At 36.6% G+C, this 14,687-nt stretch overlaps 1 protein-coding gene across 15 annotated transcripts in view; it reads right to left on the bottom strand.

Annotated features, from left to right (window-relative positions):
• Nucleotides 1-6,597: 6,597 nt before the first annotated feature.
• M7BP (Myosin-7a binding protein) overlaps nucleotides 6,598-14,687 on the bottom strand; it is a 246,315-nt gene continuing 238,225 nt past the window's right edge. For 14 of the 15 annotated variants that reach the window (XM_073991463.1, XM_073991462.1, XM_073991469.1 and 11 more), the window contains 4 exons: nucleotides 8,449-8,982; nucleotides 8,243-8,389; nucleotides 8,040-8,170; nucleotides 6,598-7,480 (listed from right to left, as the gene is read on the bottom strand). In XM_073991463.1, the coding sequence (XP_073847564.1) occupies nucleotides 7,282-7,480; nucleotides 8,040-8,170; nucleotides 8,243-8,389; nucleotides 8,449-8,982 (1,011 nt within the window). In that variant the 3' untranslated portion in view covers nucleotides 6,598-7,281. Of the gene's footprint in view, nucleotides 7,481-8,039; nucleotides 8,171-8,242; nucleotides 8,390-8,448; nucleotides 8,983-14,687 lie in introns of those variants that run through there. The other variant, XR_012413346.1, reaches the window with a different exon arrangement.

The raw sequence follows: 14,687 nt of genomic DNA on the forward strand, positions 1-14,687 counted from the left end.
ACGTCGTAAACCTAGCCAAAGAAACAAGGTTTTTGACAGAATAAACAAACGAATTTTATAACCTAAAAATCGATGTTTTTTCATAATACATATATATATATATATATATTTATATATATATGTTTATTACTTCACCCGCAAATTCTTTGAATCATACGTAAAGTAGTTGTTGTGTTCGGAATATATTGTAGATGGCGTGCTAAGAGCGTAATCCAATTTACTGTTCAATTATTTCAATTGTTTTAAAAATTAAAATATTAATAAAAATATTCTGTTATTTTAAAAAAATGTACGGACGCTCTTCAATAACAAAGACATGCTAGCAAAATTATTATTAAGTGAAAAATACGATGGTAATATACATTTGTTGAGGTTTATGACGTTTACTACTTCTTATACGTTTTCTACGCGTATAAGACGTTTTCGACGCGTAAAACAGACCATCTCTGAGCATAATTTGTGGACTTGTTCACGGCGCACGGTGGTTCAGAAATCGATTTTCCTGGCAAAACCTCAATTTTTTCGTCTATATGGGATTCGAATGCGTTGAGAATGAGCGATGATGAACCCGCTAAAAAGGCGTATGAGTACATGCCACATGGCGGTGCACGCAGAATCGGCAGGCCTAAGCTTCGATGGATCATACAAGTGGATGAAGAAATGAAAAGGCGCGGTATTCCAAAAAGTCAGGCGAAAAACAGAGTGGAATAGAGATCTTTTCTTAGTTCGGTCTATGGAACAAATGTTCTGTAATGGGCCAACTAAGTAAATAAGCATATGGGATTCGATAGTAATCATATTAAAACTAAGTCCCGGTCCACACTAGATCGATTTCGATTAAATAATTTCATGAAATTGGGCATTCTTAGATCGAGTTCCCCACAACAGCAATTTCGTTAAGGGGTTATGGCCACTTATTGAGCACAAAAAATGACATTTTTCATGATTTTTTTACAAGAAATCTACCAAATTTTTTTAGAAGATTTTGTTTTCATCTGAGCTGCTTTCGGAATTTTTTGTTGAAAAATGGCCGCCTACGACACAGTTTTTACTGTAGCTCGTAAACGAATAAACCGATCAGCATATGTTTTTGTGGGATCATTAAGAACCTAATAATCTTGTACTTAAGCGAAACGGAATTAAAAAATATAGATTTAAAAAAATGTGAACTGCCAAAGCCAACATTTCGATTTTAACTAAAAATTGGGTAGTTCTCAAATCCCTCAAAATATTATTTTTAAAAAGTCTCTCGCTTAAGTACAAGCTTATTATATGTATAACAATCCCACAAAAACATATGAAGATCGGATAATCCGTTTTCGAGCTACAGTGGGCACCGAATTCCAAAATGTCATTTTGAGAAAACCGCGTTTCATACTTCGATGTTAAATACAAATCACAATGAATTTTATATTTCTAACGCTAATATCTCTGCTAATTATTGTCTGATCGAAATTTTTGCAACATATTCCATTGTACCTGTACTTTAAAATGAGCCAAATTTCTAGATTTTGCAAAATTTGTAATTGGTCATAACCCCTTAAATTACTCTAGTGTGGAATTCATCGAAATAATGGTTTTAGACCCCAAGTATATTTGGACGAAATGTGTTTCAGACCATTTGGAGTTGATTTAGCAATGTCCGTCCGTCCGTCTGTCTGTCTGGCTGGAGCGCACGATAACTCTCGAACGGATCAACCGATTCGGTCCAAAATTTGGCTTTCGCAATATTTCGTCCAAACTCAGTTTAAGTTCGAAAATGGGTTATATCGGTCCACTCCTTCCGGTACCTCCCCACAAAAGTTTGAAAATGTTCCGAAAATTTGTGCGCCCGATTACTCTTGAAGGGAGTGAGGGAGATAAGGTCCCAATATGGGCTGAATCGGTTCACTCCTTCGGGTACCTCTCACACAAAATTTCGGAGCAGTTCAGTTTAGGACCTGTTCACGAATCGCTTTGATTTTTGTTGCAACAACTTGTATTCACTTTCCCCCATACAACGGTACATCAGGGGCAAGTCCATACTTCCTGAGAAAATGGCCGGAAAGGTGCAAAAAGCCCCTATGACACCTTGTGTAGTGGTTGGAGCGCAAGATAATTCTCGAACGGATCTGTAGATTAGGTCTAAAATTTGGCCTTCGTAATATTTGATGAAAACATAGTTTAAATTCTTCTCCTTCATGTACGTCCCCCACAAAAGTTCGAAAATGTTCGGAAAATTTGTGCGCACGATAACTCTTGAAGGAAGTAACCGATTTGGTCCATACTTTGCACATCGTGAAATTTCTACCAGACTTAGATGAAGTTCCAATATGGACTCAATCGGTCCACAGTTTAGTTCAGTTTAGGACCTGTTCACTTCACTATTCACTTTCCCCCATATAACGGTGTAAGTTTCATCAGGGGCAAGTCCATACCTCCTGAGCAAATAACCCGAAGAGTACAAAAAAGCCCTATGACACCGTGTGTAGTTGGTTGGAGCGGAAGATAACGTTAGAACGGGATCTGCTGATTCGGTCCACAATTTGGTCTTCGTAATATTTTGTGCAAACTTACTTTAAGTTCGAAGATAAGCCATATTGGTCCACTTCTTCAGGTACCTCCCCCAAAAAAGTTAAAAAATTTCGGAAAAATTGTGCGCGCGATAACTCTTGATGGGAGTGACCGATTTGGTCCATACTTTACATACTTTAGGTTCGAATATGGACTATATTTGTCCACTCCTTCGGGTACCTCCCGCACAAAATGTTGGATAGATTCACTTTATAATCTGCTCTCGAACCACTTTGATTTTTGTTGAAGTAACTTGCATTCGCTGCCTCAATTACGGCATACTTCTTGAGAAAACAGCCCGAATGTTGTATAAAACCACCATATGTAGTGGTTGGACGGCTCGAACCGAATACTGTGTTCGTCCACACTTTGGATATTGTAATATTTTTTCGAATCTTAGATGAAATTCGAAGGTGGTGCTTATAGGTCCACTCCTTCTGGTACCTCGCCCACAAAAGTTCAAAAATATTCGCTAAAATGGTACGCTCGATTTCTCATAGACTAAGCAACCGATTTGGTCCAAACTATGGATCTCTAAATATTGTCGAAAAAATATTGTCCTTGTGGTAGCACCACAAATGTTCAACATATTTGTGTGGTTCGGGGATCCTTTGGATATTTTACCGAAGGTTTTCCTAGTGGCCCTGTTTACAGCGATATTATGTTTTTCGTAGGCTAGTGTGATAAGAAGTTATATCTATCGATATCCCCGCAAATGTTTGAGCTTTAATTCTATCCATACTTTTGTCGGTACATAAATAAATACATACGTTTTCTTTGGGAAAAATATTGTAACCCACACAGGCTGAGGGTATATTTCTGTCGGCAAAGTCGACTGATACTTTTTTACTTGTTTAGGTATATGAGACTTTATGAGAACCCAAGGATAATTTTTTTAATTTCTGAGCAAATTTTAAGTTTTTCAGACAAAAAATTTAAATATTTTTTTTAACGTTTTTTTTGTATATATGTATATAATTCATTTATTGGGGTTTGATCATTTTTAATATATATGAAGATATAAAAAAACACAAAACACTTAAATTTTATGAAACAAGTAAAAAAGTATGAGTCGGCTTTGCCGGCAGAGATATATCCTCAGCCTGTGCAAATTGAAACACTTTTTTCACAAAAAAACTTATGTATTTAGGGGGTTCCAAAATTTTTGTCGTATAAACCGACAAAAATGTTGATTAGGATAAAAGTTCAAAAATTTTGCGGAAAAGGTACTTAAAGGAATGGACCGACATAGACCATGGTGGTGCTATAGGGGGTTTTTACACCCTTCGGGCTGTTTTCTCAAGAAGTATGGACTTGCCCCTGAAACAACTTTTACCATCGTAATTGAGGCAGCGAATGTAAGTTGCTTCAACAAAAATCAATGTGATTCAATAGCAGGTCTTAAAGTGAACTTATCCAAAATTTTGTGTGGGAGGTAAGGGATGGAGTGGACAAATATAGTCCATATTCGAACCTGATCTATATCTGGTAGATATTATGAGAATGTGTAAAGTATGGACCAAATCGGTCACTCCCATCAAGAGTTATCGTGCGCACAATTTTTCAGAATATTTTTGAACTTTTGTGGTGTAGGTACCTGAAGGAGTGGACCGATGTGGCATATCTACGAACTTAAACTTAGTTTGAAAACAATATTACGAAGCCAAATTTTGGCCGGAATCGGCATTTCGGTTCGAGAATTATCTTGCGCTTCCACCCATAAACATGGTGTCATAGGGTTTGTTCTTCAACTTTCAGGCTTTTTTTCAGGAAGTATGTACTTGCCTCTGAGGAAACTTGTACCTTCGTATAGGGGACAGTGAATACAGGATGTTACAACAAAAACCAAGGCGATTCGAGAGCAGGTCCTAAACTGAACTTTTCCGAAATTTCGTGTGGGAGGTACTCGAAGGAGTTTACCGATTGAGTCCATATTGGAACCTCATCTAAGTCTGGTAGAAATTTCATAATGTGCAAAGTATGGACCAAATCGGTTACTCCCTTCAAGAGTTATCGTACGCACAAATTTTCCGAACATTTTCGAACTTTTGTGGGGGAGGTACCGGAAGGAGTGGACCGATATAATTCATCTTTGAACTTGAACCAAGTTTAGACAAAATATTACGAAAGCCAAATTTTGGACCGAATCGGCAGATCCGTTCGAGAGTTATCTTGCTCTCCAACCACTAAACACGGTGTCATAGGGTTTTTTGTAACTTTCAGGCTATTTTCTCGGGAAGTATGGACTTGCCCTTAATGAAACTTACAGCGTCGTATGGAGGACAGCGAATACAACTAGCGTAAACCAAAATCATAGCGATTCGAGACCAGGTCCTAAACTGAACTTCTCCGAAATTTTGTGTGGGAGGTACCCGAAGGAGTGGACCGATTGAGTCCATATTGGAACCTCATCTAGGTCTGGTAGAAATTACACGATGTGCAAAGTATGGACCAAATCGGTTATTCCCTACAAGAGTTATCGTGCGCACAAGTTTTGCGACAATTTTTGAACATTTGTGGGGAAGGTACCAGAAGGAGTGGACCTATATGGCCCATCTTCGAACTTAAATCGAATCTGGACAAAATATTTCGATACCCAACATTTGAACCGAATCGATTGATCCGTTCGAGAGTTATCGTGCGCACCAGCCAGCCAGACAGACGGACGGACATTGCTAGATCGACTCAAAATTGTCTGAAACGGATATCGTACAAACATACTTGGGGTCTAAAACCATTATCTCGATGAGGCACATTTTTGGCCATATCAAAGTGTAAACACCCTCTTTAGCCTAAAGGCTGAGGGTATAAAAATTGTAAAACAACTCAAAAGTTTAACTTTGACCTTGAATTCCTGCAACTACTAGACCGAATTTTACAGCTTTTATTCACCGTAAAGCTGATTTTGTTATTTGTCCAACAAAAAAAGAATTATGAAAATACTTTACCCGTTCAAAAGTTGCAGAATTTTGACCACTGTGCTTCAATTCGTTTAAGGCCACTTGTCGAACCTTTTGTTTTAATAGCGGGTAGTGGTTATGATTATGTCTACAATATTTAATTTTTTGCTAGGAGAAGTCAGTATTTAATGAGATGTGAACCCAGAAATGTCCCAATATTTAGGCCAGTGTCGCCCGAGATTTACCATCAATGTTTTAGTATATGTGTATGTATGGGTGAAAAAACCAACAACCACATGATGTTTTTATTCACGCACACTGTAAGTAAGAGAAAGAAGCAAATGCAAAAACAACTCAGTGGAAGCCCTCACTATACTTCATTACAAAGAAGCCCGTCCCTGATTTAGGCCCACAACTTCATCCGCATTAATGTTTTAGTAGTCTTTATGGTTTTTGTTATAATCACTGCACCATGCCCTTGTAAAAATCATGACTTCTTTCACGTATAAATATGTATTCCGAAATCACTTGCACTCATAATTCAAGTACTTTTTGCTACAAACATTTTGGGGGATGGTAACGCTATATCGATGCTATAACCTATATATTATTTCCGATTTTACATTTCTTTATATGGTGGTGTTCTAAAACCTGATTTCTCTATTACAGCTAATTCTGTTTCAACCTTTGTTTGATAACAGTAAAATTCCTTCCTTAGGGGCTATAACAAATTATAGCCCAACATTGACAACTTTTCTGGAAGAGATCACCTATGCAATGAGAACTCCTGGAACCTTATTAGTGACCACTTGTTTGAAAATATGTTTGTAAATGTAATTAATATGCATGTATTTCAAACGTGGCAATAATTTTGTAAAGTAGTTTAAAGTTATTGATAAATTTCTAGTTCGATATAATATAGTATTGTCTAGAGGTATTTTTTGTTGCCCGTTCCAATATGTCACCACTTTGTGTGTGACCCTTTTGATTACTTACCAATTCCTTTTTATACCTTTCCAAAAAATAAATAAATTTACAATGCTGTTATTTTTTTCTTTTTATATTTTGCTTTTCTTTCTTTTAGTTTATTTGGTTATATCTTTGACTCTAACTTAGGCATTGTTGTTCATGAAAGCGTTATTAGTTTTCTCTTTTAGTTGCGATATAATGAAACTTATGTTTTTTTAAACATTTTTTAACATTATTTTTTTATAGTATGTATGTAATGAATAATTATTACATAAACAGTATTGGGCAACAAAATGTAGGGAAGAAGGCAGGTTAACAGGGGGCAATGAATGTAATGTATGTATGCATGTAAATAGAACTCTTCCATTTTTTGGACTTACAAATCTAAATAGATATTTGTTTTAACAAAACTATTTAATAATACCATAAATACTTATTTATTAATAAATTAACAAAACCTTGAACTTCCTTTTCTTTTCTCTTTTTGTTTAATCTTACAATTGTATGAATGTGGGCGGGCGGGGGATGTTTTTTTGATGAAGAACAAATAATGTGTGACAACGAACGACCTCTTTCTCCTTTTTAAAAGAATCTAAGGTTACAAATAAATATAACAAAACAATTTACGTTTTCTTTTGTTGTTACATATAAATTACAAAAACAAAAGTACAATATACAAACAAAATAATTAAAGCGTACAATGGCACCTCTTTTGCGAAATACTTCAATTTAGTTTTTCCCTTCACCTTTTCGAATTGATAATTAGTATTTTCTTTTCTTTGTGTTTTAACGAAAATAGTATCCAATTCTTTTGAAAATTTTCCATCACGGTTTGTATCGAATTTTCCTTTCTAAATATTTACTTATACTTTAAGTTCTCAAAGAAAGCAATATTACTTTTAAGGACGCCTTGTCGCACGGGAGAAGGTGTTGTGGGTGGGTTGCTCGTTGTCGTTGTCGCTGTTGCGGCTGTGGGTGTGGTGGGAGTATTTGCAGGTGTCGTTGATTTGATTTGATCTTTGGTATCATCTGGTGTTTTTCCAGCCGATGAGGGATCTCTGTAAATAAAGGATAAAATATAGTGGACGTTAATTTTTGTGGTAGGATCAAAGAGATTGTAAGCAAACAAAATTTGCAAAATTGTTCACAGTGGGTTTTATGTCTGTAGGTTTGGTATAGTCGTCATGTAACGGCCCCTTTATTCCATGGGAGAAGAAGGCTTCAGAAAAATTGGATTATGTCAAGACCCTGGTGTCAGTAGCATGTGAGAACGACTTAAACATGCTATGCAAGGATATTGGTGTACCAGTGCATGTGGTAAACAGTGCGGCCGTAGACTTAGTGATGGATATTTGTATATTCCACATGAAAGGAGTCAATAAGATCGACTAAATATGAGTTTAACATTTCACAAACGTCAACAGTGATGGGACCCGACGTTATTATGAAATCATCCGCATCTCTATGCCCCTCCGTTGATGTTCGTGGGAAATACATGTATGTATGATTTCGTCAAGTCAAACAGTATTTACTTAAGGTCCCTCTATGACGTTTACTTTTTCTTTGATCGGTCCCTTGTCATTACAAATAATAAAAATAAAAACTTCAATATCTTACGTCTCCAGAGATGATAGATCCGATGCTATTGTGGTATCTTCCTCTGATTTATCAATATCGGCTTTTGGACTTTCAATTGGTTTCACGAAGGATTTCGTTGGAGTTTTTGATTGACCTGGTATTGACTTAGCCTAAAAGAAAACAAGCATTAGACAAATCTAAAATCTACAACTATTTCCGGAACCCTATAAAACTTAATTTACCTTTCTTGGCCATATTCTTTCGGCAGAATGTTGTGACGTTGATGTGGTCATTAAGAAGGCTCTTGCCAAAGCCTTTACCGAAGGCAATGCATGAACTACTTCCTTTTCGATGACAGGTTTCTCTGGTACTTGACTACATGATGGTTGCTGCAATATCAACAAATTAATAAAATGTCTTTTTGCATACAAACAAAATGTCCACTTACCTCTTCATCTTCATCCTGTGACAACACTTGGCTTGGATTCAACAATTTACGTTTTGGTTGTAAAAATTTAAACGCTGGCGGTGTAGAACCTCTGGTGGGTGTTGTACCCGTACTTAGGGGTGTTGTACTTTCTTGGCGACTTATGTTAAGCATCGTTGGTCGTTCTTTAGTGGTCGTTACTTCGCTTGAATCTTTTGCAGCTTCTTCTTTTTTCGTAGTATCACTGCTGCAGGCTGGGACTTCTCCTTCTTTGGCTCCATCTCGACTAACTGTCGTTGTTTGTTGTTTCTTAAAATTATAAATTTTTATTGTATCCGAATCATCACTGGTAGTCACCGTTGTTGTTGCTCCCACCGAAGATTGTAATGATTGTTGTGACATGGTATCGAGAGATGATGACGATGTTGTTGTATTATCCTCCACCATCAACACCTCAGCCGGTATGGCTTTGTATAGGCCAGTTTCAGTTGGCTGTTGTGACTCAGTTCCACATACTGTTAGAGTTGCTGGTGTTTGTTCTGCTTTTGGTTTAATCTAAAATTTGTTTTGTAGATATATTGGGAATTTGTGGCGATATCGTCAAGGAAAAGAGAAGAAAACGTAAAAACCAATAGAATAACAATTTGTTAGTAAATAAAATATAAGAGAACATAGAATTAAGTAACTAGACATAGTCACAGAAAGGAAAAGGGAGAGAGATAGAGTACGATTCTTTTTTTCTAATCAACTAACCAAACATTTTTCATGACTATACACCACCAATATGTATTCTAATTCTAATGCATTTCTAAGCCGCTATGTACGTTTTTAAATATTTGAAAACTTTAATTATGACTAATTTTTGAATGAGGGATATGGGTATTTTAATTTAGATTATAGCAATCATTTTAAATACAAAATACTTGGATAATAACATTAACGTATTACAATTTTTAATTAACGTAGTAATTGAATATAGGCAGATATTTTAAAGCCCTGAAATGCCACTACAAATTCGCTTCGCTTGTCAGGTAAATATTTTTCTATTAGATTAATTGGACAACAATTTTTTTAAATTTCTTTCAAAAAATATTGTACCTATAAATATAATACTAAACTGCATATTGCAATAATAAGAACCATATTGAGAAATATACATTTATAAGACCCACAACTACAAATAGTCCAACCACGTCACCAGTTCTACAACCACCAAAATACTAAAAAATAATATTTGAACTGTAAAATATTGAGTAGTAAGATCAAAGAGTTTAGGAGTATTATGGTTGGAAATGCCATCACCATAAACGAAATTCAAGAGACATATCTGTCCAATAGGTGTAGCCTTACAAATTCTCATATTACTGCTCCCCAATGCAAGACAGGCATTGTCAGTAGTTACACGTACACATCTTTCGATAAAGTAAATTGAGTTTTTGTGAAATTGGGGCAGGTAAGTAAGGGTAAGGTGGGATTCTCTCCGCTCTCTCATTTTGAATTTTTTCATATTTTACATCAAAATATTAGAGTTTTTTATACCCTCAGCCTTTAGGCTAGAAAGGGTATATACACTAGACCGGGGCGATTTGTATGGAAGGAAAAAAGTGATAGTGGGCACCTGGAGTTTCTGATTCATGGGATTGTACTGAGCAAAAAAGTCCACTAGACCATAAGTCTACGGCGAAAATCGAGCCCCCGGATTTTCACTTGAAATTTTTTCAAGGATATTTTGGCCAAACCATATCTCAGAAACTTGACCTATCCTGAAAATTTCCTTTTGCGTTTTTAGTACACTCTCCAAGGGCTTTCATCTCCAAAAGGAAATTTCCAGCCACTGATTTTGAGTTAAATTTTGTAGCACATTGTAATTTATCGATATTTTCCGAAAATGTGCACATTCTAGGGGTCATAACTGCCTGAAGGAGCGTTCCAATGCTTTTGCGATGTACTAGAGAATTCTTAATTATTGTCTTGGCTACAAATGTTGTCTTTGTGTTGGATCGGCTGTTACAGTGGTTTGGCTACCAAAAAACTTTGAAAAAAAAACTTCAAGTCAAAATCCGGGGGCTCGATTTTCACCGTAGACATATGGTCTAGTGGAAAATCCCAATAATCAGAAAATCCAGGCGCCCGTGGTGATGTTCAAATCGCCCCGGCCTAATATACACCTTCATACGGGCAAAATGTGCCTCATCGAAATAATGGTTTTAGACCACAAGTATGTTTGGACGAAATGTGTTTCAGACAATTTGGAGACGATTTAGCAATGTCCGTCCCTCTGTCTGTCTGGCTGGTGCGCACGATAACTCTCAAACGGATCAGCCGATTTGGTCCAAAATTTGGCTATCGTAATATTTTGTCCAAACTTAGTTTATGTTCGAAGATGGGCCATATCGGTCTACTCCTTCAGGTATCTCCCCCACAAAAGTTCGAAAATGTTCGGAAAATTTGTTCGCACGATAACTCTTGAAGGGAGTAACCGATTTGGTCCATACTTTGCACATCGGGAAATGTGTACCAGACTTAGATAAGGTTTCAATCGGTCCACTCCTTCGGGTACCTCCCACACAAAATTTCGGAAAAGTTCAGTTTAGGGCCCGCTCTCGAATCGCTTTGATTTTTTGTTGTAGCCACTTATATGCACTGTCTCCCCCATACGACGGTACAAGTTTCATCAGGGCCAAGTCCATACTTCCTGAGAAAATAGCATGAAAGGTGTAAAAGAACCCCTATGACACCGTGTGTAGTGGTTGGAGCGTAAGATAACTCTCGAACGGATATGCCGTTTGGGTCCAAAATGTGGCCTTCGTAATATTTTGTGCAAATTTAGTTTAAGTTCGAAGATAAGCCATATCGGTCCACTCCTTCAGGTACCTCCCCCACAAAAGTTCAAAAATGTTCTGAAAAATTGTGAGTACGATAACTGTTGATGGGAGTGACAAATTTGGTCCATACTTTTCATATCCTAATATATCTACCAGATATAGGTATAGTATATATATATAGTTCGAATATGGACTATATTTGTCCACTCCGTCGGGTACCTCCCACACATTTTTCGATAAATTCATAAATTCAATAAATTTTAGTAGTTAAAAATTCATCGTGTGCTTGCACAAAATGCCCTTTCTTCATAATCTTTGTTTTCTTGCTAAATTTAAATTTCAAAAATTATAGTTTTTTTACCAATTAGTTATGTTTATAATATATCATTGTATATTTTTGTTAAACGAGTAGTTGAACATCCCATCCATTTCCTGGAGTACTTTAAATCTCTATTAGTCGAAATGTTATAAGTTTATATCGTTTTTTTTTTATAATTACTACCCCTACTTTTACAGATAGTAATTATTTTTGTTTGAGTAGTTTAAATATTCCTTACTTATTACTTTATTTTATATTAATTTTGTTATATAAACATTATAATGTAGTATACAGCTTAAGGTCGAAAGACTAGGCAAATATGAATTGAAATAAATAAAAAAAAAAAAATAAATAAATTCACTTTAAGACCTGCTCTCGGATCTCTTTGATTTTTGTTGAAGCAACATGCATTCGCTGCCTAAATTACGACAGTAAAAGTTTTTTCAAGGACAAGTCCATACTTCTGAGAAAAAAGCCCGAAAATTGTAAAAACCCCCTATGGCACCATATGTAGTGACCGGAGAGCTCGAAGCGAACGAATACTGCGTTCGTCCACACTTTGAATATCGTAATATTTCTTTGAATATTATATGAAATTCGAAGTTGGAAGGAGTGGACCTTCCGATACTTCCCCCACAAAAGTTCGAAAATATCCGCTAAAATGGTACTCTAAATATTGTCGAAACTCAGTTTAAAAAAAGCCCTATCTATCGATATCCCCGCAAATTTTTGCGCTTTAATCTTAGCCATATTGTTTTGAAAACCCCCTAAATACGTAAGTTGTTTTTTTTGGAAAAAAAGTATTTCAATCCACACAGGCTGAGGGTATATCTCTGTCGGCAATGTCGGCTGATACTCTTTTACTTGATTTTTATATGTTCCATTCAAAATATAAAAATTAAAAAAAAATATTTTTTTGAATTTTATTTTTTTTTTTAAAATTTAGAATTTGCTAAAAAATTAAAAAAATGCTTCTTGGGGTTTTCTTAAAACTCATATATTTAAAAATGTCCAATTGTGCAAAAAATCTAATTAATATTGGAAACGGTATGAAAACACACACATTTTTATCCATCTAATTTTAATAAATTTAAAAAAGTATTAAACGGAACGGAAGCGTATAAAAGTAAATACGGGCTGAAAGAAGACACTCTCTCAGGCATCATTCTGCGAATACGAAACTTTGTTCCATGCTGTTCCCTAAAAGTTCTAGTCCACGAAAGTTGGAATTTCACTAAAATTTAGTGCCTGAGGAAAAATCAAATAGCTCACTTCGTGTAAACGCTACCGTAATTTTTTAAAATTGTTCTTAAAGGCAACTGTCCTACCTACCTACCTCTCTTTTTCAAGAAATTGGCAAAAATTACGTATTTTCCAAAATTGGAAATATTTTCGTCTTTAGAAGTACGCCACGCCACACGCCCACACCGTCCAATATTTCTACCAAATTTTTTGGTTTCCTTAGTTTTAATATGTTTACTATCGAATCCCATATAGATATTAACAATCAGTGACGACAAAAAATTGGGGTTTTTGGCCAAAAAAATCGATTTCTGAACCACTGTGCGCCGGCTATGTGGCCTGTTTCACTATGTCGAAAGAAAATGGTTGCGAACGAAAAACACCTAAACTTTGCTTTTCATGGCAATATTGAATTTGTGCTTGCTTTAAAACAACTACAAAATTTAAAAATCATACACGAGTTTAGTGTGTGACGTAGGGGATGGAAGACACCAAGGAACGGTCCTGACCGGCTTTAAAATGGCAAAGTCCAGGATTAATCTTGATCGTTCTTTCATCTCAAGTGGACACTGACCTCCCCGTGGTGTCACCTGGGGTAGATGTCTTTAACACCCGTTAAAGGTAGTGAGCTAAAATGTGCCGCGTGTTCACCCATAAGAACGTTAAAAACTTGGGTTTGGACGTCGGGTTAGTAACCCTCCTCTAGAAAAAACAACCTACTATGAAAAAACGAAAGAAAAGAAAAACAAACCCCTCTAAAGTTGACGAACCCCGCAAACGTTTTAAGCACCATGATCTGCGAATTTGCACCTGGAATGTTCGCACTGTTTATAGGGAAGGTCCAGTTTATGCATTAACAGATGTATTTGAAAAGTACAAGGCCGACTTTATTGCCATACAGGAAATACGATGGAACGGGAAAGGCGTCACAACAACACCTATAGGTGACGCACTGTATTATAGCTACCATGACACAAAGCTTGAGTTTGGATGCGAATTTGTAGTTGGTCGGAGGTTAAAACATCTGGTCTCCAGCTTCACCCCAGTGAATGAAAGACTCGCTGCAATTCGATTAAAAGCAAAATTCGTCAACATCAGCTTTATTTGCGCTCATGCCCCCACTGAAGACAAGGACGAACAGACCAAAAATATATTTTAGGAGCGCTTAGAAGAAACTTATGACCGTTGCCCTGCCCTCATGACATTAAAATTATACTAGACGATTTTAATGCCAAAATTGGAAAGGAGAATATCTTTGGCCCGACAGTCGGGAAATTCAGTCCCCACAGTGAAACATCTGACAATGGTATGATGCTGATAGACTTTGCAGCTGCAAGAAACATGGTAGTTAGCAGTACCAGATTTAAGCATCTCGATATTCATAAGGGCACCTGGCTGTCGCCAGATTAAAGAACAAGAAATCAAATTGATCACATTGTGATAGATGGAAGACATGCATCAAGCGTGTTGGATGTACGATCGTTCCGAGGTGCAATCACAACAGATAGTCACAGCATATTCCACTCAACTGGCACAACTGCTTAATCAAAGCACTCCTCTTCCCGATAACATATGAGGACAATGGCAAAACATTGCCCACTCCATGCAAACAGACGCAAAATCAGTACTTGGATACCAGAGATCTCCAGCAAGGAATCCATGGTATGACCAGGAGTGTCGTGCTGCTACCGAAGAGAAAAATGCGGCATTTTGGGGTACTTTACAATCAGTAGCAACGCGCAGCGCACGAGAGAGGTATCTGGAGAAAAGGAGAGAGGAGAAACGCCTTTTCCGCAGGAAAAAGAGAGAGATGGAAAAGCGGGAGTGTGAACAAATCGAGATGTACAGGAGACAGAATGAAGTCCGAAAATTCT

This window comes from Musca autumnalis, unplaced genomic scaffold (assembly GCF_047663935.1).
Source record: "Musca autumnalis isolate F117 unplaced genomic scaffold, ASM4766393v1 scaffold_5, whole genome shotgun sequence".
Taxonomy (NCBI): Eukaryota; Metazoa; Arthropoda; class Insecta; order Diptera; family Muscidae; genus Musca; species Musca autumnalis.